Source organism: Nansenia antarctica, assembly GCF_963989245.1.
Source record: "Nansenia antarctica genome assembly, chromosome: 16".
Lineage (NCBI taxonomy): Eukaryota > Metazoa > Chordata > Actinopteri > Argentiniformes > Microstomatidae > Nansenia > Nansenia antarctica.
This window is the reverse complement of record NC_137686.1, coordinates 20,219,120-20,246,398: the sequence shown is the minus strand read 5'-3', so window position 1 is coordinate 20,246,398 and position 27,279 is coordinate 20,219,120. Positions and strand designations below refer to the sequence as shown.

General features: G+C 45.3%; 4 protein-coding genes across 5 annotated transcripts; 1 reads left to right on the top strand and 3 right to left on the bottom strand.

Moving 5' to 3' along the window:
• Positions 1 to 1,261: 1,261 nt before the first annotated feature.
• On the bottom strand, positions 1,262 to 9,826 carry ndc1 (NDC1 transmembrane nucleoporin). The gene is given in 19 exon segments (XM_080546761.1): positions 1,262 to 2,146; positions 2,509 to 2,681; positions 3,179 to 3,279; positions 3,476 to 3,539; positions 4,968 to 5,018; positions 5,183 to 5,295; positions 5,588 to 5,851; positions 6,055 to 6,219; positions 6,372 to 6,453; positions 6,576 to 6,668; positions 7,265 to 7,397; positions 7,543 to 7,594; positions 7,684 to 7,792; positions 7,954 to 8,091; positions 8,093 to 8,179; positions 8,183 to 8,358; positions 8,593 to 8,694; positions 8,815 to 8,935; positions 9,691 to 9,826. Coding segments are annotated over 19 exon segments (2,127 nt in total). The 5' UTR covers positions 9,730 to 9,826; the 3' UTR covers positions 1,262 to 2,082.
• Positions 9,827 to 10,413: 587 nt separating this feature from the next.
• LOC308172094 (uncharacterized protein) lies at positions 10,414 to 11,178 on the bottom strand (the record flags this gene model as incomplete). The annotated part of the gene is made up of 1 exon (XM_080547004.1): positions 10,414 to 11,178. The coding sequence occupies one exon, from the start codon at positions 11,176 to 11,178 to the stop codon at positions 10,414 to 10,416; it is 765 nt and encodes a 254-aa protein (XP_080403130.1).
• A 964-nt stretch (positions 11,179 to 12,142) lies between these two features.
• yipf1 (Yip1 domain family, member 1) lies at positions 12,143 to 15,990 on the bottom strand. Of its 2 annotated transcripts, none has more exons than XM_080546346.1 (10): positions 15,918 to 15,990; positions 15,474 to 15,529; positions 15,154 to 15,314; positions 14,929 to 15,009; positions 14,686 to 14,773; positions 14,480 to 14,596; positions 14,178 to 14,344; positions 13,724 to 13,906; positions 13,077 to 13,179; positions 12,143 to 12,838 (listed from the first exon to the last, which is right to left on the bottom strand). In XM_080546346.1, exons 2-9 carry the CDS (start codon positions 15,508 to 15,510, stop codon positions 13,090 to 13,092), a joined length of 924 nt encoding a protein of 307 aa, XP_080402472.1. In that variant the 5' UTR covers positions 15,511 to 15,529; positions 15,918 to 15,990; the 3' UTR covers positions 12,143 to 12,838; positions 13,077 to 13,089. The 2 variants fall into 2 exon arrangements, with proteins under 2 accessions (XP_080402472.1, XP_080402473.1); XM_080546347.1 differs by lacking the exon at positions 15,918 to 15,990 and adding an exon at positions 15,619 to 15,633.
• A 751-nt stretch (positions 15,991 to 16,741) lies between these two features.
• Positions 16,742 to 26,850, top strand: LOC308172093 (leucine-rich repeat-containing protein 42-like; the record flags this gene model as incomplete). The annotated part of the gene is made up of 6 exons (XM_080547003.1): positions 16,742 to 17,142; positions 18,870 to 19,001; positions 19,103 to 19,224; positions 25,795 to 25,880; positions 25,965 to 26,078; positions 26,208 to 26,850. The coding sequence occupies 6 exons, from the start codon at positions 16,742 to 16,744 to the stop codon at positions 26,403 to 26,405; spliced, it is 1,053 nt and encodes a 350-aa protein (XP_080403129.1). The 3' UTR covers positions 26,406 to 26,850.
• Positions 26,851 to 27,279: the final 429 nt, after the last annotated feature.

Sequence of the window (27,279 nt, the reverse complement as noted above, 5' to 3'; positions counted from 1 at the left end):
AGATGCAATTAAAATGATTTTGGCAAGACTCGTACTGCCTGAATATGACGAAAGAATCACTCATCATAAATCAGTTTCCTGATTAAATGCTGTTAAAGTCACTTGTTACCAATAAAACAATAAGAAGTGTTGATTCACTAATCTACCCTGAATCTCAAGGACAGTCTGATTTTAGGGAAATTTAGGGGCCACTGGCTGCATGCACAAAAGAAGAGTGTTTAAACCGTATCATCTGCTAGTTCACAAAACATCCGTGTAAGATAACTTAGAAAGATGCTTCAGATTAGTGGTAAACCCACAGGGGAACTCCTTGGGACAACTTCCTAAGGAGAAAGGCTCTAAAGAAAGGCTCAGATTTGGGACGCCCCCTCTTTTTATGAATAAAACATCTGGAAGATTTGTTATGACATTGATGCAAAAACAACCGATCTAGGAATTATTATATTCATTCAGCTATGTCATTCTTAAATGATAACGGCTACATTGAGTTATTACTTATGTCTTATTCACAAGCACTCTTTTGACATCTCATCTACCCTGACTGTCTGTAGGTCCAACATTGTCTCACCTTTGTATCACAAGTATCCTGATGTATTTCTGTATGTTTACTTAGATAACGAAGTAGCCTGTCTATGGATCTATGATCAACCTTTTGCTCGCAATGTTCTTTTTTTGCACGAAAAATGTACTGAAACATAAATAATCTACTTAAATTGGCGTATACCGTTAATCATGATAAACTTCTGAAACTTAGAAGAAAATATATTTTAAGACCAATGTTTAAAACACTTCAATAGTTACTCACCTTCAGATGAAAAGGAGATGTCCGTTTACTATGCAATAACATTATCCGTATCGTCGACACAAGTTCTCCATCACTCCGTGGAACTGGGACAGTCTATTCATGGTATCTCCGCTGTTCCCGTAGCCTGTCCATGCTGTCCCATGTGATACTCTGTGACACGCGCCAAATACTACAAGGGTCGTGTAGACTGGGGGTGTGTGACAGACTATTCTCGACTTGCATGCATACGGTTGCGAAATATGGCTAACTATTTGTGTGTGTGTATAAATTAAATCAGTTAAACCTAAGCCATACTTTAAGTTGTGCGTCTTCTTGCTACTGTAAAAACTAAAAACGTACAGGGAAACTTTCGGAAAAAGGCAATACTCTCTCAGGTACTATGACCTACGTGGTCCGTATGAATTGAAAGTGCACAGCGCCCTCTATCGCGCCAAAGAGTCTTTTCACAGATTTATTTACAGTTGAACATACAAACGCATCTTCAGAAATCATTTTATATTTATATATTCACCGGGTGGACAAATCCATTCAACCTCGCTGGTATAGTGACATTTGAAAGACTCTCCACCTATGTAACAACCATATCACCATTCGTTAGAAGTGGAGGTGTCAATAAAGCAGCAACGGCTAAACTTTCCCATGAATGTATTCAATTCATACATACATACATACATACTATCAACATATTTAACAGTATCAACAAGCTGATAACAAAATACTTGAGAAGACAAAAGAAACAAACAAAGAAACATAGAAACCAAGACATAAGAAACCTTTCTCCCTTGCTTGAAAATGAAATCCGGATCAAGTCCAGATAATGGTGCCAAAACAAAACCAGATGTATAAAATAATTCCAATGTTTTTTCTATTAAAAACTAAATGTGTGTGTTTATTCTGGCTATGACAAATACAGAAGTGGCATCTTATGTCATCATTTGTTCTCTACAAACAATACACAATGTTTCCAAATCCAGATGTTTGTAGGCAGTTTAATTAAACAAGTATTGTATTTAATCAAAACCCCATTATCATGATGCGAAGGGCAATGTGGTCACCCTTCTACCACTCATTTCAAGCCCTTGCTTGAATCCGTTGCCCCCCGTGACAGTCCTGACATCACATTAAAGAGGCACTTTGGAAGGACGTTCCCTCAGAGCCATCTCAACACACACACACACAGGCTCCACTTGCAGAAACACACTTTATAGCGTTGATCCAACACTTTATAGCAGTGGTTCAGAAGAGCGACAGCCATGATGGAAGAGTGTGTGTTTGTGTTACTCCTTGTACTCCAGAAAGTGCTGCAGTCTCTTTCGGTGCTCTGCAGACATCTGTACAGCACTAAGGACAGATTAGATTAAATAAATTAGATTTATTTTAAAAGGTTACAACCTTTTTGTCATTGCACAGAGTACACAAAATGTATTTTTTGCTCTAGGCACAGGGTCAGCCATAGTCAGCGCCACTGGAGCAATTAGGGGTTAAGTGCCTTGGTCAAGGGCACAATGGCAGTGGTAGGTACCTTAGATATGATGCCAGCAACCCTCCAGTCACTAGCTCACATGCAGCTCTTTCCTAAGGCAGGGATCGAACTAGCGACCTTCCGATTGCTAGCCAGCCTCTCTAACCTCTAGGCTACCTGCCGCCCCCACTGAGGGCACATACCACAATACAAGCGGGTGTATCGGAGGTGAAAGCCTTACTTTAAGTGTTCCCCGAAGGTGGCGGTTATCCGGTAGACAGCAGTCTTGAGTGTGGCCCTCAGGGCGAACCTCAGGGTTTTATAGGTGGAGTCTCCCTGAGGCTCCATGAGGCTGCAGGAGGACCTGACTGGTTTACTGGACGCGTGTGGCAGTTTGAAGTGTCTATCCACAGCCTGGAATACAGGAATGGAACAGAATGGCAGTTCAGTTCATGCATAATATAGTGTCACATACAGGCATTTACAGTTCTGGCATTTAGCAGACGCCTTATTCCAAAGCGACATCAATACATCATCAATACATTTGACTAAGTAAGTGAATCATCAATCAACCAGTCGTAGCAGGAAAAGTAATCGAGCTCAGGCCAGCGGCCATTGGCAGTCGTCGTGCTTTTTATTTGGTTTTAGGTTTTACTTGGTTTTAGGTTTTACAGGTGAGGTTGTAGATCTGTGATTGTATCATGTAATGCTAGTATAAAACTGAAGTATGATCATTATTGTGTATGAAACGTTTGGAACCTTTTTGTTTTGTTTATGTTTTTTGCTTCTGTTTTGTTTATTAATAAGACATGTAAAAAGGCTATCGCTTTCATTTTTGGTCATACACAAAAAAGGATCTAAATAAACTACTACTATAATGGGTGTTACACTGCGATGTCTCAATAGCTCACCTCTTGTAAGATCAACATGCTACTGAGAATGCTTGGCAGTGTAGTCTGCACCACACCAAACCGGTCCTCTGAGTAGGAGGCAACTACCAGATGGGACAACCCTGGAACGAAGACATCGGGGGAGATTCAATGCATGGAGTCTCAAGAATGTGATACCAAATAATTAATAATACCACTACCCGCAATACAAACTTTTAAAATATATATATATGTTACGGTACATGTGGGAATACGGTAAATGTAGCTAACCGTAACATGTACCGTAACATATACCGTATATATATATATAAGCTATACCTTCTAGCGCCCAAATGTGAGACTGGCTGTCAGCAAACAGGGCTTGACTGGAGGCTTCTGGAAGCTGGAGGAGAAACATCAAGAGGAGAGATCAGTTATCAGACAGGCATCAACTGATCAGGACTGGGTTGCACCAATTTGGCGTAAGTCATTACTAAATGCAGGCATTTAGTAGTTACTAAGCTCTACGTCATAACTAGTGTGCTTGGTGCAACCCATTCAAGTTTAGTAGTGACTAAATCTTGATTTAGTAAATACTTACGCTATAACTAGAGTTAGTTTGTACTTAGTAAGAAGTGGTGCAACCGACCCCAGTAGACTAATTCCTTGGTGCCAAGTGACAGTGATAAAGCCACCCAGGTGACGATTGATTTACCAAATCAATGATTTCGGCCAAACATTTAGGTATGATTGATTACATTGATTATAACATTCCAGGTCATCAGGCTGGCATGGCATGTAGTCATGACTAAGCGGGAATCGTCAAGCAGAAATGAAGGAATGTTTTGTGATTGGGTGAACATGAGCGGTGAACATGAATGGTGACGGGATGAACTACGTCTAAGAATCATGCATTACATCTAAGAGGATGACATGTACAAGACACTACAGAGAAGCCACTGCGACTATGATACAAAAATATCATGTATAATGCCATTTCTGTGCCATTATCTATTTCTACAGTAAGGACTTCCACCAAACACAGGATTGACTTCAGGATGTATGACAGGAGCTGGGGAAAGCTGGAACAAGCTGAACATTTTAAATAAATGTCAACGTTGTTGAAAATCAATGACATTCCCTAGTAAAGCCAAAACATTGCAATGCAAGTAATCCCCACTACTCTACACTAACTAGGTAGTAGTGGGGATTACTCGCCGAATCCATTGCAATATTTTGGCTTGACTAGCGAGTATAATTGATTTTCCACTATGTTTTTTCAGAATAAAAGTCAGAACATTTGGTCGGTTGCCGACTTGTTCCCGCTTTCCCCAGCCGCTGTCACATATTGTACAGAGTTTATCACACTACACTCTCAAGAGGCTGGGTAGATGAGTAGCAGATAGCTACTAATAGATGAGCTACTGCTGTCAGAGGTGATTAGGATATTCAACACCTGCATCCATCTTGAGACGTAACGTTATCTAGGTTAAATGAATCTTAGTTATACCCTGTAACAACACACTTCTGACCTGATAAATTCCTCGAGAGACTCTTTGTTAGGAATGTCATCCAGATTGATTCTCTGCTTAATTAGTTATGTCTGTGTGGTGGAACGCCAATCTCACGGCTTAATTTGTAGTGTCTTGATGGGGGTGGTCCAAGTTAGGTGCTCTATAAGTAATATCTGTATGATTAGGCTTCTGGATCAGGCGATTAGGACTTGGATGGTTAGGGGTTGGGGTTAATCATGCAGTGAGTCCCCTTGGTGTCCTCCAGTCACTGGTGGTCACTGGTCATGCAATCTTAGGGTGATCACATACAGCCTTACCTTGTTAAACAAATACATTATCAGCACCCGCTTTGAGAAGAAATGTTTAACCTGAATGGGACAATGAAGTGTGAAAACAGACACAGAATTTAAGTAGGGTTTTTAGTTTTTTCCGATAAAACAATACATCACCTGTTTCACTACATTCTGAACCATATAAGGCATGGTGTTAACCACAGTAAAATGGTGGTGGGGGGGAGAGTACATTACAGTACCTGCTCCTTCCGGTTCTGAAGGAACTGGGCCAGGAGGCTGGGTTTCTGTGCTGTCTGGGTGGGGCTGGACGCAGAGGCGGGAGAGGATGGGGGACTGCTGCTCAGCTGAGAATCTGAAAACGGAGAGATGATGATCTTGATTCATGAGAGGACTGGAGAAGCCAGAGGTTACACACACATCGATACAGAAGCATTATACAACGACTACACCCTTTATTGTGAAGTAGTGTATTGAAGATAATTTATCTCTAGGTCTCACTTGAAAGAGTTTGATCTCAATGAGATTAACCTGGATTAAAAACAAAAGGTTAAATACATTAAGATATTTGATAAATCCAAGGCCAGGGGAAAGCAGCACCATGGCTAAAACACGGGAGGGTCATAACGGAAGGACCACAGACTCACCTGTGGAGGCAGCAGACCAAAGTTTGGGGCCTCTCCTTATGATGTGTGGGCTCTGGACGGAGCCGAACCAGGGAGACACGGGCTCCACGGGGCCCGTGAGGCGCCGCAGGGCTGGGGAGGCGAAGGGGCTGTCCAGGTCAGAGGTGAACGGGGCTGTGAGGGGGCTGCGCAGGCCCCCCATGGTGGAGCGTAGGAAGACTGAGCCGGGGGTTTTGATGAGGACGGCGGGGTGGGGGGTCTTCAGATCCTCGGTCCCTGACGTCACTGCAGGCCACACAGGCAGGGAAAACAGAAGAGGTGCTTTAAACAAGGTATTCCAAAGAGACTTTCCACATGCCGTCCTTCGCTCTGCCAACTGAGCTATTGAGGGGAAACCCGAACCTACCGTCAACATCAACCACCATCCGATACATTAAGAGTCAGACGGTTCTCTAAGATTGAAGTGAGAGATACCAGAACGACGGTACCTGAGCTTTCAGATGAGGCAGACTTCTTGTCGCTGCCAGTGGACTGGGACTTGGCCCTGCCATTGGTCGCTACTGTCTCGTGGTATGCCACAAGCCTCTGTGTCAGGTCAGCCAGCAGAGCCAGACACTCCTTACTGATCGCATTCCAGTTGTGAGGGTGTCCACCTGGGGAAAAACAGTCAGAATGGAAGATTAGCCTCCAAAAACCAGCGAGCCAGAGTTTCAATAGCAGTCCTATTTACAATGGAGGAATAAGGAATACGTGTGAGTGTGGATGGCATATCTGTTATCTTTCTGCAGGAATAGCATGACCTCACCTGGTTGGCTGAGGCTGAAGACCTCGAGGCGTCGTGAAGGGGAATGCTGGGAGAGAAGAGCCAAATCCTGCAGAGCTAAAAACTGAGATGGAGAGAGGGCTTGTAGTCATAACATAGTCTTTGGTGAAAGACAAGCAAATCCTAGTTAATCATAACAGGAAAAGGTGTGTTTTTCCAATGTGTAGCATGTCTATACTAGATTACCTTCAATATCATTGGTTGGCTGCCAGTGAGAACTTTGGGAAGGCACTGGTGGGCTTCCTCAGTGAAGGTCGACTGCACGGCAAAACTATACACCTGTAAGACAATCATCACTTATATACTTTTCAATGGCACTTAGAACACAGTTATGAGAGGTGCAAATATGTAGTTCTAAGTAGTTCATTTATAGCAGAAAATGAAACACATTCTTTCCAAATTCCAATATTCCGATTACTTCAGCAGATAATATCTGATATTCAGCATGTTTGGATACTGGATTCTGATTGGCTAGCAACAGTGGTAAATACCGCAACTCCCTTCAGTTCAGCTCTAACCGCATTTCCAGTATCAATGCGCCTCCCAATCAATCTGATTAAGAACACCTGTGCTGACTCGGCTCAAACATTATATTATGTGGTAGCTTTTGTAGAAAAGCAATTTACCATTCGAGGGCGGGGGTTGTGGAGACATTTACCACTGGTACAGGGTTTTCCGGCACAACCATTTACCAGTGGTGAATGTCTCCACAACCCCCTTCCTCTCATGGTAAATTGCTTACTCAGTGTTGTTCGATACACTGCTGGTGCCTGTGGCCCAGACGGTAGGACTATTGACAACAGTGCCCCCTACTGTCTTAAAGTGCATAGAGAAAGTACATGGCAGTGTCTGGTAGACAAGGAAACAGTGAATACCTCTGTGACAAAGATCTTGAAGAGCAGCACAGTGATGTACCAGGTGAGCAGGAGGAAGGTGCCACTGATCCACAGGTGGTAGAGCAGGGAGAAGTCCAGCAGGCCAGCCACCGTGTCCAAGGAGTGGAGAGAGCTGGAGTAGATAATACAATGTACAAACAATCGCTGAGTCAGTACAGTGCCTTCAACATTGACCGTAGTGCCATCATCCTGCTATAAACAGCTGGTCATGTTCACCCTGGTCATGGGTGAAATTACAATGCTTGAGTGAGATTAACCTGTTTAATTGAAGACCCAGTGTTTTACAGATCCATGCTCTTGGTGCGTATCCTGTTAGGGGGGGAGAAAAGGCAGTTAACAACCAAATCAATAATTCACAGACAAACAGAACCATAATTGAGTCAGAAATTCTTACTTACCTAAAAATAAATACAGGACCAGGTAGTTTCTGGATGAATACAGAGCTTGAGTGGCGCTGCACTTCACCACCAAGGGCAGAGTTCCTTTGAAGCGGAGGTACTTGTATTGCTGAAAACCAAAACAGTGATATTGTGAAAAAACAATGATCATTGTCAAAGGCAACCGTAAACTAATGACCAACAGTTAGATATCCAACAGTCAAAAGTCAACCGATAATCAACCGTTATTATTTAAGCCAAAGAGGCAAAGAAAACAGACAGGAGTTATACCTGGACACTGTGAAAAGACACATAGCTCATGTTGTGGACCACTCCCAGGAGGCTGTGGCTGTATCCAATGAAGGCCCCAGCCAGCAGCAGGAAGAGGTGGTACTCATTCAGGCACATCTGAGGACTACTACCACTGCATCAAAAACAAAACAGAGAAATGTGAGGAAACATTAAGTTTATTAATAGTCTTGTGTATGTCAGATAAACCTGTTGTATCTGTAATGTGTCACCTTTCTCCCTGTGTGCAGGGGTACCCCAATGTCCGATATCGGCCACCGATGGTAAAGGCACAGCACCAGGCCACTATCACTCCCATGACACAGTGCACCAGTGAGTGGACAAACTGACGAGGGTGGAGCAGCTGACCCAAGAGGGCGATCTTTGAGCAGGCAATAGATGGGACAACTGGGGGGGAGGACAACACAATAATGACTAATTATTAAACATAGCGATACAGCGAAGGAACAGAAGCAGTCATCTAGTCCTTACTCAGAAAACCTTTACCACATCTTGCAGGTCTGAAAGGAGTGTTAACGGTGTAAACAAAATAACATGCTGCTGGTAATGATGTTAATAGCTCCACCTAACACCCAAGAGTTGTGTTTCAAAATGGTCCCAGACCATCTCGAGTCGACTCACCTGAGTAATACTCCAGGTTGACGAAGCCTACCACCAGCACCACTCCAGACAGCAGGATGAAGGAGAAGATGGCACTAGTACTAGTCAACAGCGCCAGACATTCTAGAGACAAGACAAGGAAGGAAGGAAGGAATGTCTGTATCAAACTAAAACCCATGGTTTTGTATATCAGACGTGTGCCATGGTCATGTGTTAAACAACAACGTGGATCTGTTTGCTTACCTGATATCCACAGGATGGGGTGGAGCAGACTGAACCTGCTGAGGACTATGAACACGGCTGTGGTGGGGGGCAGCAGCAGCACCGACCAGGCGATACTGGCCACAGCTCTCCAGCAGATCACCTGAGAACCAGCCAGCACACTCCCAGGTCAATGTCATGTTTACACACCATGGTCACTTTTGTTTACTTCCAACTGAGTTATGGTCCTTGGGAATTGAGAGCTAGCTACAGTGGTCAGATTCCATCACCGGCGTCTGATCTCCACAGACAAGCTATCAAGGGTTGAATCGTGAGTTTAGAATTATAATAAGGTTCTATCTCCGTTTAGGGCAGTTCAGAGATATTGAGCGTCAAAGTGTTTACATTCCATTAGCATTATGTTCTGTGAGATGGAACCTTTGTATTTTATGAATTACTAACTCAAAAATGTCAACATTTTAAAAACAACACCACACAGGCATTAATAAACACCTAATGGATCAGATTATGTAAAAAAAATAATCAATTTTGACAAAAATTGAGATAGAACCCTATAATTCTAACGTCACGATACCATGGTCACTTTTGTTTACTTCTAACTGAGTTATGGTCCTTGGGAATTGAGAGCTAGCTTCAGTGGTCAGATTCCATCACCGGCGTCTGATCTCCACAGGCAAGAAGCTACCAAGGGTTGAAGTGTCAAAGAACAACGTTTGTTGAATAATACATTGGCTTGATAGCTAACGTTAGCTAGTCAAACACTCGTTGGGACATTTCTCTGGTTACGAGTCTGCGACAAAGAGATGGTTAGCAAGCCGGTTAGCTGACTAGCCTGGTAGCTAGCTTGCTGTGTGTTTCAGCTTTGACAGGTTATTAACAAAGCGTGTAAAGACTTACCTTACGTACGAACCAACAGCTTTGTTCGGCAGAAATCATTGTGTTACGACGACAGGAGTGTCTGGCACCTAAAACTGCTCAAAGGTGAGTTGACAAGCTGGCAGGTAACATCCCATTCGAAGTTGAGCAGTTTCGCATATCGCGCGCCACATGCATTCAAAGGACCTCGTGAAAGCCCCCATTCACAGTCCGTCTCTCGTACCGCCTGCTTGACTGGCGACTTTTCCAGCATATTTGTGATTTCGTAGGAGTAATAATAATAATAATAATAATAATAATAATAATAATAATAATAATAATAATAATAGGATTTCGTAGGAGTAATCTTATGTAGGTCACATTTGACATGATAGGAAAAGATAATATTTTGTTTTGTTTTATGCAATGAACTAACAGGTTTATTAACAACATTACATTACATACCATATATGATTGATATCTGTAAAAAAAAAAAAAAAATGTAATCAGCATTTGGTGAATTCAGGTCAACTTAATTATGGTGAGCTAATACAAAAAAGTATAATCACAGTGGGACAGGCGCATGTTAAGTGGCTTATCAATAAAAGTTTACGACTTGATCAATTAATTATGCTTGGTTCAATTAGGCATCTTAATTACTTTTTCCCCCACATAAGCCTTAAATCGTTTTTTTTTTTTTTTTACTTCATTTCTTTACTTATTCTTACATTTCTCGTTATACTTGTAACAGTCAGTAATCAAACATCAATTCTGGATTCCTTTCGTTTCATGAATGAAAGCAGTCTTTTCGCGGTGATGATTGCCATTAGTCAACGTTGCTAAACCTCGTTTTTCTAAAGAAGGCTTCTTCTCGGGCTCTCGACGGGAGGGCTTGTGGCTGGTCTCAAACGCGTTGGCTGGCAGCTTCTGGGCTGAGTTGATGGACATCTCAGTCTGGACCGCTTTGTGGTTCGCCACCGGTTTCTGCCCCGGTCTTTGGGCGATTGCAGGGAGAGAGATCTGCTCCCTTTGGGATTTCTTGTCCTCCCACAGTTTGAGCAAACGACGCTGGTTATTTGTCATGTCTTTTAGATTCTGCTGCAATGATTGAACCTGATCTTCCAAAAGTGTTTTGGAGGTGACAGCATTTGCCAACTCAGAGGTTAGATCATCAATTGTCAAACTCAATTTGCCAGCTTTTTCAACCAGAGAACTGCACTGACGGTCTTTCTCATGGTACTCGTTTACTATGTCTTTAGTGGTTTTTCCGTTGAATTTGGGATTGGCCTCAAGTCCTATCTCTTGTCGGAGGGTCTTTACCGTTTTCCGCATCTCCTTGTTGTCCAAAGTCAAGGTCTTCAGTTTCTGCTTCAGGGCCTCTGTTGATCTCATCCGAGATTCATACTGTCTCATTTTTTCCCTGAGAACACCTTCTCTGTGCATTGACTCGTCTCTTTCCTTTCTGCATTTCTCCAATAGTTTTACTGTCTCAAATTTTGACATTTTCTCACCTTTTCCATTCGCAGCCATCCCAGCTCTTTTGTTTCAAAAAACACACATAAAACAAAGAAGCATGACTTAAGACATCGTACAAGTCTTACCCGCTTTAAGTTTCAATGCATAATAAATGTGGTGCCTCCCATGGCAAAAAAACCCCCAAACATTGATTTAAAAAAACCTAATTAAAAGCCTATTCCCCCTCCTCTATGATGTACCATGTTATATCCACTTTGCATGCAAGAGCAGTGACCATGCATGTCCTTTCTGCTTGGACATAAGCAGTTGACATTCCTTTCGAGGTTGTCAGAGCCAACTCCAGTGTAACTTAAAGCTGAGGCTAGAATGACCATTAATTAGTGCACACCATCCCTTTGACACAGTTTCAAGTGACACCATTTTTCTATTTTGTTAATTAAATCAAATACTTGAGCCCTATCTTTCATGGGTTATTATTAAAACCAAATCGTCCTAAATTGTGGGTGAGTTTCGGTAAAATGTGTGTTGTGTTGTATAGGTATTTAATCTGAGGAAATACAGTAGGCTATGGGTAACACTTTCCATTGTATTTGATCCTGTCAGCACCACAAAGACACTAGATTATATCTGTTCGGACAACATATCAGACAGTTTTCAGTTGCTGACAGTTCAGACATCAGACAGGCTTTAAAAAAAATAATGAATATAGAAAAGTCCACCCTGGCTGACCTCTAGAGGTTGCAATTACTTGTGTCCCTATTGGTTACGTTCTCACCCTTAAATATTTAAACTTCAAATAATACAGATGTACAGGCAGACAGACATAAAAAGAACCACTTCCCCAAAGTCATGTTAGGACAAAGTGAAAAAGTTGATCTGTCGTGCCAGATCATTGATGATACCTGTGCAAAGAGACTAGACACGAATAAGACTAACAAAACATAGGTAACCTAGGTAACCTCTTAATCAGAGAGACAGGACACAAATCAGCTCATAACCTTTAAACCTGAACATTTATTTAAATTGTACTACGAAGGCGCACAATTTGGTCCCACAGAGAAGTACACAAACTGCACCCCCATACAATAAATAATCATGAAAGGAATTAATACATTTATGTACTAATCACTTAGTGTTTAAATTATGGTGATACCACTGAATAGATATTTTATAAAAAAGTAATAGTCCATTGAGATTGAATAGAACTTTGGCATTACATCGAGAATACATAGTTACATGTACTTTGAGCATGATAAGAATACAGTAGTTACCATTTGTGTAACAATATAATACCCACTGAAACAGATTGATTCGAAGCAGAATAATTGTAGAATGTTTGCCCTTGGGAGTGTTATGAACATACCTCAGATGAAATAGCAACTGCTTTGTGAAAAAAAATGTAAAAATACAAAGAAGTGTCTCCTAAATTACATGTTCATTAAATAGTGTATTGTCCATATCAAGTTTACCTAAATAGTTAGTACAAAAAGGTCTACTCAGTAACACCACCCCCAGCAATATTATCTTTAAGGCAGTTTCGAACCCATCCCATTAGAAATAACATGGTACCAGCGTTCATTTTCACAGGTCACACTGCCAGACCACATATGTATGCTGGGTCTTTCAAGGACTTAGCAAGACAGGTGAAATCCAGACGGCACATGACTTCATCGCCACAGCAACTTGATTCTCTCTAATAAGGCAACAGGAGAACCTGCAATTACAAAAGAATAACACTTGTAATGGAAGGTGAAATCATGTAGAGGAAGTCACGGTGGTATCAGATGTTGGGGCAGGGTACTTGACTGAAATTTTGAAAGAATTTCAGAAAAATACCTAACCCTGGCACAACTCTGATAACTAACAGACTATGTACATGTACTGCAGGTTGCACTAGTGGCTATATACAATCTATAAAGGGCTATAAGAATACATTTTATTCCACTAGTTACCTCAAAAGATTGTTCAGTGCGTGTTTATGGTCGGTGATGACTTGATTACATCCAACACAGACTCAGGGTGGCGTTCAACGTCTAGTGAACTGAAGAAATAAGCCTGGATAAAAACAACAACACATCACTTAGAATAGGCTACAGAGAGAGTACAGCATTCCTATTAGTAATTTGGCAAACATTTAAACAGTATATTATATGTCATCAGACACCTGATACACCAGAAGGACTATGTTCACACTGGGAAGTGTAGCAACTGGCTGTTTTCCATGCCAGTTAACTGCCATGGTCATTGTTTCCGTCCGTAGAGAAGCCACAGGGGAAAACCAACTTGACACCTTTGGGTATAATCCTTTTACACGCACAGAGAGGATACTTCCAAAATGGCAGTGTAGCATAACATCTAAGATCACATGCAGCCAGTTGCGTACACAGAGGTCATTTAGAACATAATAGTATTAGTTCACATATTAGTTCACTTAGCTGATCGAGTCATTGTATATGCCTGGGAAGGGTTGCCAGGAAATGATGAAAGGTAAGAATATCATTGTACGGTAATACACTCCCCTGTATCCCAGTACATACAGTATAACGATTAAAGTTTAACTTGATCAACACTGACTTAACTAAAACTCACAAAACCTTACCTTACAACCAACAGCCAGCAGGATATGAAGAGCCACAATGGCTGACATGATCGCTATGGCAACTCTAGGATGGTCATCCCTGACTGCGGGCCAAAAGGTCAACGCCAGAACTGAGCCAGAGAGACAGAGTGCCACCACAATGGAGCACCACCTCACCCCCTCATATGGTATGATCCACAGCACCTGACAATTCAACAAAACCATTTTAGTGCTTACAATGGATTTACTTCTTCATGCTGAATCAATATAGAATGTATTAATAACACAGTCATATATGTTCCTGTTGTATACAAACCAACAAATGACAACCATTGGAAACATTGAATATTATGATTGGAAGTGTCATTTATTTTACTTTGACACATAAATCACGTCTACGTCCAAGTCTAATAATGTTTAGCGTAAAATGCCACATACTGTAGTCAAATACAAAATCAATGTTCTCAGCTCTTACCACGGCTGGTATATAAATGGCGAGTGAATATCCGTAGACACAGACAATCTCCAGGAAGGAGTAGGACACCAAGTTCATGACTTTGGTGTTTCGCCACATCAGGAGACCCCAGAGGGCAAGAGGCACCAGCCATGCGTAGCTGTAGATCGCTGTTGCAGCTATGGTTACTGGAAAATGTGAAATAACTGTTATTATATGCAGTACATTAGTCTTTTTCAAAACTCATTGGGGTTGTGTCCCATCTGTTTTGCCAGCTGCACGTGACAGAGTGTGAACTTTGGAATAAACTGGACCCTACTTACCCTTCCGAAACTCTGGCACGTATTTATACTTTGGTTGACCCAAATGTACAAGAAAGTTTGATATGTTTCCACTTATGGCAATGGCGAAGACAAGAGTGGCACAAATCCAGAAAGGTCCTGAAAGCGCAGAGATCCAAGTACTCAAATAGAGAACATGAGAGGTTGCTTTGTCCATTGAAAACTAATACTCTAGTTGAAATGCTCACCATAGAGATCAGGGTTGCTGCGGATATATTGACGAACAAAATTCTTTCCTGGCCATGGCAGTAGTGATCCAATGATTCTATCCTTTACCTAAGCATAAACATAAACAATTACAATATAGAAATAATGTAATCAACAAGCTCAATGTGTTATCCGAAGTTTATCCGATTCAATTCAGATTGATGTCAGAAAGCGTCAATGTTGATCAATGAGGGAAAAACAACTTTGTGATAAATGTGTACTACCTGATGGGTCTCAACATCAAAAAATGTTTGATAGTAATCGAAGGTCCAGAAAGGGGCACTTTTCTTCTGACCAGAGAGAAGCTAAGAGAAAAATACCCTCACGTTTAACACAATGTAGTATGCAGTAAAACACTCCAGAATCTAACACATAATGAATGAGTTATCATCACACACATTATTGGGACACAGCATGGATATATGATTATAAACAATGCTTTATCTCACCTCAGTCCTGTCGTCGTTGGTCAGTGAGTCCTCGTCGTCCTCATGTGGAGTCATCCCACCAGGTCTGGCGTGGTGTGGCTTATGACCTGCGTCCTGGATGCTGATGGTTGTCGCATCCCTGTTTATGTTGCCTCCCAGTAGGTTTCCATCATCTTCAAATTCTTATTTATTGTTACAAAAGAGACATAATAAAAGCATTATCATCATGCAAACCAAGACAGACTGAGCCTCAGCATTGAAATCATGAATGGCCAAGTTCCTCCAAGCTGCGATACATATTTGGACACAATTTTGAGTAGAGAATTAGAACTCATGCTGACCTTGAAACTGTAAGTGGAAATCACTGGTAGTCGCCATTCAGGGGCTTGCAGGTTCACTGTTGGAGGAGTCAAAATGCATCAACGTTTAATGACAGAATAGCGCTAGCCGATATGGAGGTGTAGCTATAGCTTGTATAATACATACAGTGGGGATGGGGGGATAATCGATGTCTCTGTGATTCAACACCGAGTTGCTGTTTGAGAGGTTAGTTTAGGAAATCATCATCTGCCAGAATTGGCTTTGCTTCACCAACCCTCTGCCTTCCATCACACATTCATTTAGGGGCCATATGCATTTGCTAGGCATGTCACAGTACCATTTTAATTTGGTTACGTTTTGAACTAATTCGACCGAAACAAACCAGTAGTAAACGGACGGTTCGCGTAGAGTTACTTCTTTACTAATCTAATCATCCGTCCAAAATCATAAAAGTCCATTTTTACCCTCAGTCACAGTTCTTGTAACAGCACAGCAGAAGACAGGAGAAAAGCTCGCTGGACTGTAAACAACTACTCCGCTCCCTCTTCCGGGTATGTTTATTTTTCAAAATAAAAGCCTATTCATCTGATTTGATAAATCCACTGCTCACGATTTACAAATCCTCAATTTATGAACATTATTTTGTTGATGACGATTAAAAAAGGCCAACTGGGGATATAGGTGGTGGGCCGAACGCGTTTATCGCGAAGTTTAGCTTTTTCCATCTACAGAGTAAACGATCTCTTACATACGATATTAAGTAATTCTCTTAAGTCTATAACAATTTGTTTGCAGCTGTATTTATGTCGGAGATTTTCACAAACTTATTTTTTAATAGTCTGTCTGCTCAGGCACATCGCTGGTCGCTCTAGTTGATAAACCAATCAGAATTCGAGTACGGCTTCATTAGGACCCCGAAATGTAAACACTGGCTGTTAACCCTAGCAACTGACTGGATGTTAACCCTAGCAACCGCGGGAAAATAACGATAATTATTATAATTAATACAGGTGGGGGCGCATGAAAAGCTCTGTCTTGCCTAAAAGTAGTGCTTGCCTCGTAAATAAACATTGGGACTTTTATTTTGACAGCAAACAGAGGGACAGTATCAGGACGTTCGTTCATCGCCGCGCAGCTGCTGGCGCGTGGCGGTCGAAATGAACCACAAGCAGCTTTACTTACTAGTTACTTTGCTTGACATGATTGTCTGGTCGAATAATAATTTAGGTTAGAAGGTTACAATCTACTTTGGGAAAGACGCTCTCGTATTAACGACGATTTTGCAAAAATGGGCGACTTTGACTTTGACTCGATTTTCAAAAAATTTGTCCGCGACCGCGAGAGAAGACAACTTCGTCTCAATGACAATGTGCTCGCGAAAACGAAGCCCCCATCTTCATCATCATCTTGCGGGGTGACAAAGGGACATTTCGTTTTCACTTACAACCAAGAAGGCAGTCTGAGATACTCGGCCAAATCGCTTTTCGATATCTCTCTGCTGTTCATCGCTGACAACGTCCATCACGTCGACTCTCTCGTCGGCTTCCCAGAACAAGTGGCTGACAGACTCTTCGCCGCAGCTGAAGAAAAACTCATGTTTTCCCGTCCAGATACTGCGCCCAGGGCTCTGCAAGTATTCAGCGACGCATATGGGGAAATTGTTCTCGGTTCACTTTGTTTACGAAATAGGTAAACGCCCCCCCCCCCCCCCCACCACAGCCACCTGCTTATACAGTGGGTTCGGAAAGTATTCAGACCCCCTTAAATCTTTCACTCTTTGTCATATTGCAGCCATTTGCTAAAATCAATTAATTTCATTTTTTCCCTCGTTCATGCACACACAGCACCCAATATTGTCAGAAAAACACAGACTTGTAGACATTTTTGCAGATTTATTACAAAATAAACACTGAAATATCACATGGCCATAAGTATTCAGACCCTTTGCTGTGACACTTGTATATTTAACTCATCATCCTTGAGATGGGCCTACACCTTCCTTGGAGTCCAGCTGTGACTTGGACTTGATTGGGAAAAGCACACACCTGTCAATAGAAGACCTTACAGCTCACAGTGTAAAGTCAGAGCAAATGAGAATCATGAGGTCGAAGGAACTGACTGAAGAGCTGAGAGACAGAATTGTGGCAAGGCACAGATCTGGCCAAGGCTACAAAAAAATGTCTGTTGCACTTAAGGTTCCTAAGAGCACAGTGGCCTCCATAATCCTTAAATGGAAGAAGTTTGGGATGACCAGGACTCTTCCTCGAACTGGCCGTCCGGCCAAACTGAGCATCCGGGGGAGAAGAGCCTTGGTAAGAGAGGTAAAGAAGAACCCAAAGATCACTCTGGCTGAGCTCCAGAGATGCAGCGGGGAGATGGGACAAAGTTCTAGAAAGACAACCATCACTGCAGCCCTCCATCAGTCGGGGCTTTATGGCAGAGTGGCCCGACGGAAGCCTCTTCTCAGTGCAAAACACATGAAAGCCTGCATCGAGTTTGCCAAAAAACACATGAAGGACTCCCAGACTCTGAGAAATAAAATTCTCTGGTCTGATGAGACCAAAATCGAACTTTTTGGTCTTAATTCTAAGCGGTATGTGTGGACAACACCTGGCACTGCTCATCACCTGCCTAATACCATCCCTACAGTGAAGCATGGTGTGGCAGCATCATGCTGTGGGGGTGTTTTTCAGCTGCAGGGACAGGACGACTGGTTGCAATTGAAGGAAAGATGAATGCAGCCAAGTACATTGATATCCTGGCCAAAAACCTTTTCCAGAGTGTTCACGACCTCAGAATGGGCCGGAGGTTCACCTTCCAACAAGACAATGATCCCAAGCACACAGCTAAAATAACGAAGGAGTGGTTTCAGAACAACTCTGTGAATGTTCTTGAATGGCCGAGCCAGTCCTGACTTAAATCCAATTGAGCATCTCTGGAGAGACCTGAAGATGGCTGTCCACCAACGTTCACCATCCAACCTGACGGAACTGGAGAGGATCTGCAAGGAGGAATGGCAAAATATCCCCAAATCCAGATGTGAAAAACTTGTTGGATCATTCCCAAGAAGACTCGTGGCTGTATTGGCTCAAAAATGTGCTTCTACTCAATACTGAGCAAAGGGTCTGAATACTTATGGCCATGTGATATTTCAGTGTTTATTTTGTAATAAATCTGCAAAAATGTCTACAAGTCTGTGTTTTTCTGACAATATTGGGTGCTGTGTGTGCATGAACGAGGAAAGAAATTAAATTAATTGATTTGAGCAAATGGCTGCAATATGACAGAGTGAAAAATGTAAGGGGGTCTGAATACTTTCCGAACCCACTGTATCGCCTATGTTTAAGTGAAGTAATTACTCGACTCACTACTATCAATCATCTTCATGTCATCTGCAACTGATTTTCTTTCTACAGGTTTCCCTTATTGTCTGAGAGGCTGGAAGAAATCAAAACGTTCCATAGTTTGAAGTGCCTAGATCTCTTCGGATGCAGACTGGGGGACAGTCATGACATTTTTCAACATCTCACATCCGACTCATTGTCCAGGTAAGATGATTTTAGTCATCACTAGAGCTGGTGTGAGAGTCAGTGACATTTTAAAGGTTTTCAATTGCCCTAAAAGCATTTCTATGCCATTGCTTTCTCAGAAGCCTTGTTCAGCTATTCCTTGGAGGAAACAACCTGTCAGATATGGGAATACAGAGACTGACTACACCTATCAGGATGATGAAGAGAGGACTGAGCAGCCTTCAGCTACTGGATCTGTCCTGTGAGTCACTGTAGTGTTACTCAACCGTGGGGATCCACAGGGTGTGCATGCTTTTGTTCCAGCCTGGGATAAGTTCATGTTCATGTAGATGGCCTATATCAGTAGGGGTAGTGGTGACCTACCTAGCCCTAGTGGATAGTGAGTTGGACTGGTGATTAGAAGGTCATGAGTTCAACTTCAAATCCCACCTGGGAACACCACCACTAGCGTGTGCCCTTGAGTAAGGCACTTAGCCTTAAATGACTCTAGGGAGACTGTCCCTGTAATCCCTAATTGTAAGTCGTTTTGGATAAAAGCGTCTGCTAAATGAAACATGTATATATATATATATATATATATATATATATATATATATATATATATATATATATATATATATGTAGCCAGGGAGTAGCTGAAAGGACTGTATAATTTAGGAAGGGGCTGGCTATCTAACTAACTCTAAAGCTAAATAGGCAGTGTAGGAGGATACAGGCAGGGGGCGCCAGCAAACCGTTAGACTAGCAGTTACTATCGTTAGCATTAGCATGGAATTAGCATTAGCATGGAATTAGCATTAGCATTAGCCTTGGAATTAGCATTAGCATTAGCCTTGTAATTAGCATTAGCATACAAACAACTAACACACGGTAACGGTATCACATATGAACAACACATTTATTTACATGACTGATGTATACATCCCCAGATATATACATTCCCTCCCCGCCGGCCACACACACACTCAATCACTCACTCATAGTCTCTGGCCTGAACAGGCTTATAGTCCAGGGCTGTGGTGCGCGTTGAGGCCTGGTTGGATGGCATGTGCGTCGAGGAAGGTAGCAGACAAAAGGGGGGGGGTGACGTAGCAACGCGGAGGGAAAGGGCCTTCTTCGTAGTCCGCGCCGAAGGGTGAAGGGCTCAGGTCCGGGTGGTCCACGTCGAAGCTCCGTTGGAGTCAGCGTTCGGTCGCAGTCCGCTCGTGGAGGCGACGATTCTGTCCAGTTTGGCGTCTCGCTTGGTCCAACGTTTAACAGCCGGCTGCTGGCAAGGCTGTCCAACGGGGACAGAACTAAACGGGCTATACAGCTCTGAACTCGATAATCACTTTCCTGGCGTCTTCAGCTTCTGCACGGTGTGCGTGGTACTGAATCCGCCATCTTCGATTGACTTCTCGTTACTCTCTCTCTCGTTTGGTCTCTCTCGTTCTGATTCTCATCACACTCTGACTCACGGACTACTTCCGTCTCTTATATATACACCACCGAACCTAGCATCCGGTCACGGACACACCCCGGATATACCACGTCATCAAACATATACATAAACATTACAATAATAATACATACACCTTCATAAAACGTACAGAAATAGTATGAAAAATAAGAAAGGAAATAACAGGGCAAAAGGGCTGAATTTCGGGTAAACTAAAACTGGCTCTAAAACTGTGGGCCTTCATAACAGCCGCCCCATGAAACCCTCGGTTTCAGTTAACTAAGAAGGCACACTGGCTAGGCTGCTCTAGCAGCGTGAGGTAGGAGGTGATAGTGTCCTTGGTAATTTGAGGGAGCTCAATCAGGCGTGCCACAGGTCGGGTGTAAGTGCGACCACCAACGTCCACGATGGCCGTCCGCACCCTTCCATCCGGACCCGGCAGGACCTTGGTCACTCTGCCTGTCTGCCAGGCGGCGCGTGGAAGGGACTGGTCGATCACCAGTACCACGGCACCTTCGGACAAGTTGTCTCTCTCCCTCAGCAGAGTCTTCTGCTTCTCCTCCTTCTCCAGGGTGCGGATGTGCTCCTCGAAGCAGATCAGAGCGTCTTCCTCGTCCATGTTCTGCAGCTCCTCGTACTCAGCGAAGGTGGGGTTGTCCAGCAGGTACTGCTGGGCCTCGGACCAGGTGGTGCGGTAGGTGACGTTGGCCATGTTGTCCAGAATGCTCTTCAGCGCCTCCCAGTTCCTCTTCCTGTGCTGCTTGGCTTGTTCCTTCTCCTTCTTAGCCTTGTAGGCCTTAAACGCTTGCTTCTTCTCACTCAGCTTGGGCAGGGTGCTGTAGCGTGGGTCGTTGATGACCATTCTCATGGCTTGCTCCCATGACTCGTTGGATGAAACACCCTTCTCCTTCAGAAGCTCTTTGAAGGCCTGCTTGGCCTCCTCTTTTGGGTTCCACTTGTACGTTTTCTTCGCCAACTCCGGCCTTTCCTCGTTGGAGGCGTCTACAATACTGGCTGAGACTTCCATGGCTGACGTGTACTCGACGGAGTTGACGGGTGCGTCAATGCTGACCTCGGCCACGTGAGGGTGCATGGCCACCTGCAGGTGTTCCTCGGCAACAGCTGTTGCCGCCATGGCACGGTAGCGCCACCACCGGGACTCCTTAGTCTGGGAGTTGTAGTAGTAAGGCTTTCCCGTGTCAGACTTGTACTCCTTCCACGGGCACTTAGACAACATTTGCTCAGCAGGAGATTTCAGGTCGTCTGGTTTCTCCCCTGAGGACTGTTTAGTCTCTGTGTTGTAGAAGTAGGTCTTCCCATCCAGAGACTTATGCTCTGTCCACAGAGACTTCTTCTTTGGTTGGTCATCCTGTGGTGAACCATTTGTGGTACTAACTGTTCCAGGTGCACTGGCAGCAATAGATTCCACTCCAGGCGGTCCGGTTGGTTGGTTTGCTTCTTCGGTTCGGACATGGAGGGATGACGTAGCTCTCCCGTCTCTATCTCTCCCCTCGGTAGCGCCTTGGAGGGCCCACCCCAGCGCAGTCTTAACAGCCATCGGGCAGCCTCGTGGTCCTCTCCGCGGAGGACGGAGCGACACGATCAGTTCAGCGTTGTCCGAGCCGATGAGAAGGGTTGGCTCCGCTCCTTCTATCGGATGTAGGTCTACTCGCCGTAGGTGGGGATATCTGGCGCGTAATCTCTCCAGGGGGTAGTCGTAGCGGGAGAGCGCTAGCTGGTCTGCGGTGAAGACATTCCGAAGCCGATATCTGTCCGACGGCCGCCCCGCCGGGGAGATAGAGAAGTTGATTCTCGCCCCGGTGACCTCTTTAAGGTCGCGACGTATCGTGCGCAGAGTCAGCTTCTCCGCAGTCCCTTGGAGCCCCAACTGGCGCACTGCCCCCTGGAGAAGGATGGTCCGTTCCGACCCGTCGTCTAGAACGGCGTACGTGTCGTACACAGCGTTGTTGTGGTGAAGTCGGACCTTCACCACCTTCAGTAGGACCTTGGAGCCGCTGCTCCGGGCTGGGTCTAGGTAGTAGACAGGTGTTGCCTCTTCCGGTGCGCTACCGGACCTAGGGCTTCTGGTGCCCTCCGTGGACCTGGCGAGGGAGACCTCGTGTAGGATGTTGAGGTGGACCTCCTCACAGCGGTTGCACTTTCTCCTCAAGGTGCAGTTCTTAGCCAGATGGTCGCGCCCACAGTTCCAGCACCTCTTGTTCTCCTCGAGCCACCTCTGCTTGGCCTCAGTAATCAGGTGGTTGAAGTCACTGCACTCATTGAACCAGTGCTCGCTGGTGCAGTACGGACATGGCGGTGGACCTCTCCGTCCCTTTTGAGGGGGTTGAGAGGAATCCTTTCCCTCAGGTCGGGCTTTCCTCTCCCGCCGAGGCTCCTCCTCCGTGTGCAGCACTCCTACTGGGCGTCCTCTGTTCGAGCTCGGCCCGTCCCAGCGGTCTCCCTTCTCCCTCTCCTTCTTCGGCTCAGCGTAACCCATGGCGTCTACGTTGGTGTCATGCACTTCCTCCAGTAGGAACTCCGCGAAGGCAGCCATGCTCAGACCCAACTTCCCGGGGTTACGAACGCGCTGCTGTCGCCGGAACCTCTCCTGCCGGAAGCGTGGGATCTTGCGGAGCAGCCGCTCTACGTTGGAGGTGCTGTTGATCTCGCTGGCGCCAGCTGGGCCCTGCGTCTTCAGCATTCCAACCAAGGTGTGCACGCGGAGCGCGAAGTCATCCAGCGCCCGTTCATCCTTGATGGGGGCCTGCTGTTCGAGGGCTTGCAGTTCAGCAAGGGCGTGGTTCCAGGGACGACCGTAGCGGGCATCCAAGTCGGCGAGCGCTCTGGTGTAAGGTGTCGGTGCGGAGGCATGGGCCAGAACCATGTTGTGGGCTCTGGGGTTCCTCACATGCTGAAGGAGAATCGCATATTTGTAGGACTCGGAGCAGGAGTCGTCCAAGAGCGTGTCTAGGCAGATGCGTAGCTCCACATACTGGCTCCTGTCCTCGTCCTTGAAGAAGGGGAACTTGGGTCCCTCCACCTGGGGAAACATCCTGTAGTGGATGATCGGGGCTGGAGTGACGGTCTGGGTGTCCGGCCTGCATGCATTTTGGTGCACTGGAGGACCTAGGGGTGTGCTACGCTCTTGGGGGATGGCTCCCCTCCCGGGCAGCGACGCTGGCTCCCTCTGGGCCGCGTAGCGGTCGGGTCCCTGGTCCTCTTCCTTCCAGGTGGTCAGCTGGGCCTGTAGTTGGACAGTCATGGCGGGGGTCATGGAGCCATCGGCGGGGGGTTCAGGAGATGGCACTCGAGAGGGCCGTGCGGATGATGCTCTGGAGCTACGGGCCGACGGAGCTCTGCTGATGCACACGTCACGCATGGTCTGCATCACTTCCTCCATCTTCTCCGCGTGCAGTTGCTCTCTCTCCATCTGGAGGCGGTCGCGCTCCATCTGGAAGCGTTCACGTTCTAGCGCCTCCTGGCGCTGTCTCTCCGCCTGGAGGCGGTCGCGCTCCATCTGGAAGCGTTCACGTTCTAGCGCCTCCTGGCGCTGTCTCTCCGCCGCGCGTTCCGCTCCGTTCATCTGGAGGCGTTCGCGTTCTAGCGCCTCCTGGCGCTGGAGGCGTTCACGCTCGAACTGGATTCGTTCCCGCTCTAACGCCATCTCGGCCTGTTGGCGCTCCCGCTCTAACGCCATCTCGGCCTGTTGGCGCATACATTCGGACAGCGCGGCACTACTCCCTCTGGAGTGCAGGCTATCCGCCCCAGAGGCAGAACTGCCCACGGAAACCCTGGACCGGTAGGAAGCCACTGAGCGGCAGGAGCTAGGTCTCGAGCGCGCCGTACTGGGAGGCAGATCGTTAAGGCTGAGGCCCTCCCTCTTCCGCCCGCAGGCGCTGTCGGACCGGGCCTCTCCTTCCTGTTCTTCCGTTTCCACGGCAAAACCCTGCGGTTCTGCCATCTCATCCTCAGGCTGGTGCTCTTTGAGGGCTGTCTCAGTGCTAGCCACCCGCGCGCCGGCGGACACCTCGGCCTCTCCGACCACTGGATCCCGTGGAGTGCGCTCCTCGCTACCACTCAGTGAGCTTTCGAGCTCAAGCTCATACTCCTGTAACCTCGGAGGCAACCGCGGGACTCTCTGTGGTCGTGGCTCTGGCTCAGGGGGCGGAGAAGGGGGGGTAACTGTCTGGTCTGGTTGGCTGCGCTCAGCCATGCTATCACTACACTACCTATCCGGCTCGAAGGACCAATTGTAGCCAGGGAGTAGCTGAAAGGACTGTATAATTTAGGAAGGGGCTGGCTATCTAACTAACTCTAAAGCTAAATAGGCAGTGTAGGAGGATACAGGCAGGGGGCGCCAGCAAACCGTTAGACTAGCAGTTACTATCGTTAGCATTAGCATGGAATTAGCATTAGCATGGAATTAGCATTAGCATTAGCCTTGGAATTAGCATTAGCATTAGCCTTGTAATTAGCATTAGCATACAAACAACTAACACACGGTAACGGTATCACATATGAACAACACATTTATTTACATGACTGATGTATACATCCCCAGATATATACATTCCCTCCCCGCCGGCCACACACACACTCAATCACTCACTCATAGTCTCTGGCCTGAACAGGCTTATAGTCCAGGGCTGTGGTGCGCGTTGAGGCCTGGTTGGATGGCATGTGCGTCGAGGAAGGTAGCAGACAAAAGGGGGGGGGTGACGTAGCAACGCGGAGGGAAAGGGCCTTCTTCGTAGTCCGCGCCGAAGGGTGAAGGGCTCAGGTCCGGGTGGTCCACGTCGAAGCTCCGTTGGAGTCAGCGTTCGGTCGCAGTCCGCTCGTGGAGGCGACGATTCTGTCCAGTTTGGCGTCTCGCTTGGTCCAACGTTTAACAGCCGGCTGCTGGCAAGGCTGTCCAACGGGGACAGAACTAAACGGGCTATACAGCTCTGAACTCGATAATCACTTTCCTGGCGTCTTCAGCTTCTGCACGGTGTGCGTGGTACTGAATCCGCCATCTTCGATTGACTTCTCGTTACTCTCTCTCTCGTTTGGTCTCTCTCGTTCTGATTCTCATCACACTCTGACTCACGGACTACTTCCGTCTCTTATATATACACCACCGAACCTAGCATCCGGTCACGGACACACCCCGGATATACCACGTCATCAAACATATACATAAACATTACAATAATAATACATACACCTTCATAAAACGTACAGAAATAGTATGAAAAATAAGAAAGGAAATAACAGGGCAAAAGGGCTGAATTTCGGGTAAACTAAAACTGGCTCTAAAACTGTGGGCCTTCATAACAATATATAATATCAGCAATTATGTGGGCATGATTCTATCTTTTCTCTGTTCCACAGATAACCCCATCACTGAGAGGGCAGTTGGATATCTCACATGCTTCCCAAAACTACAAGGGCTTGACATGTCGGCTACTAATGTGAAGGTAAGAAAGTTGTTTTCGGGTGCACTGTCGACCTTTCAGTTTGGCATGTAATCAAAATCAAACTGACGTTTCTTTCCCTTCCAGCTTGATACGTTTCTCAAGCAAACCCTGTGGGATGAGATGGGATTAGTTCTGTCTGAGAAACCCTTAGAGGCCTTGGATCATTCATGTTGTAAAACAAAAGGTTGGGCAGAACAGGTAAAGCCCCTCAAACTCTTGTTATAAATATACTGTACATTCAGGTAGCTGCTCTAAGTATCATGAACAGACTAAAGACAGATGCAATTCTTTTTTAATTTGTCATTTTAATAACTTTTTTATTAACAGGTAATATATCAGTGGGAAATAAGTGCGTCAGAAATGCCAACTGAGTTTACCATTCGTCCCTGCTCGGATGAAGAAGACGACAAGAGGGAGAGGATCCATTTTTGGAAACCTGGGGTTCAACTAAAGCCCCCCTCACAAAACTTCAAGAAAATGCCACGTCGTCACAGCCCTCCTCCTTGGGCTTGTATAGCTCAATAGCTACTGAAGCATGCGTCTAGGGGTGAATTACACTCAGGGCAGGGACCAACTTCTTCCTTTTGATTAGTTTGGCTGTTAAATAGCCAGACTTTTTTGCTTTCGCCACCCATTTGGCATTTCCAAGCTGAGGTGCAGAGGAATGTCAATACTCTTAGTATTTTATTGGCCACATTACTGAATGTCATTCAGTGAATGAAGTATGATGCACTTTTACAAATAAAGTTCTGTATTTTGTAAACATCTAGGTTCCATATCATTCACTGTCTCTGGTATTGGGGGTATTGGAGCAGGCAGTCTAGCTGGGTTTTGGACAAACATACTCGTCGGACCAATCAGAGCAGTGCTGCCGGCCATCTTTGCATAGACTACGGGGGATGCAGGTGCAGTACTGGAAGTCCACTGGAATGCATGACCACCATCCGACCCCACAGGAGGGGGGGCAGCCAGCATCTGTTGGGGGAAGATGGTTGAAATCATGAATGGCCAAGTTCCTCCAAGCTGCGATACGATACATATTTGGACACAATTTTGAGTAGAGAATTAGAACTCATGCTGACCTTGAAACTGTAAGTGGAAATCACTGGTAGACGCCATTCAGGGGATTGGAGGTTCACTGTTGGAGGAGTCAAATGCATCAACGTTTAATGACAGAATGGCGCTAGCCGATATGGAGGTGTAGCTATAGCTTGTATAATACATACAGTGGGGATAATCGATGTCACTGTGATTCAACACCGAGTTGCTGTTTGAGAGGTTAGTTTAGGAAATCAAGCAACAAGTCGAAGTCACTGCCAGAACTGGCTTTGCTTCACCAACCCTCTGCCTTCCATCACACATTCATTTAGGGGCCATATGCATTTGCTAGGCATGTCAC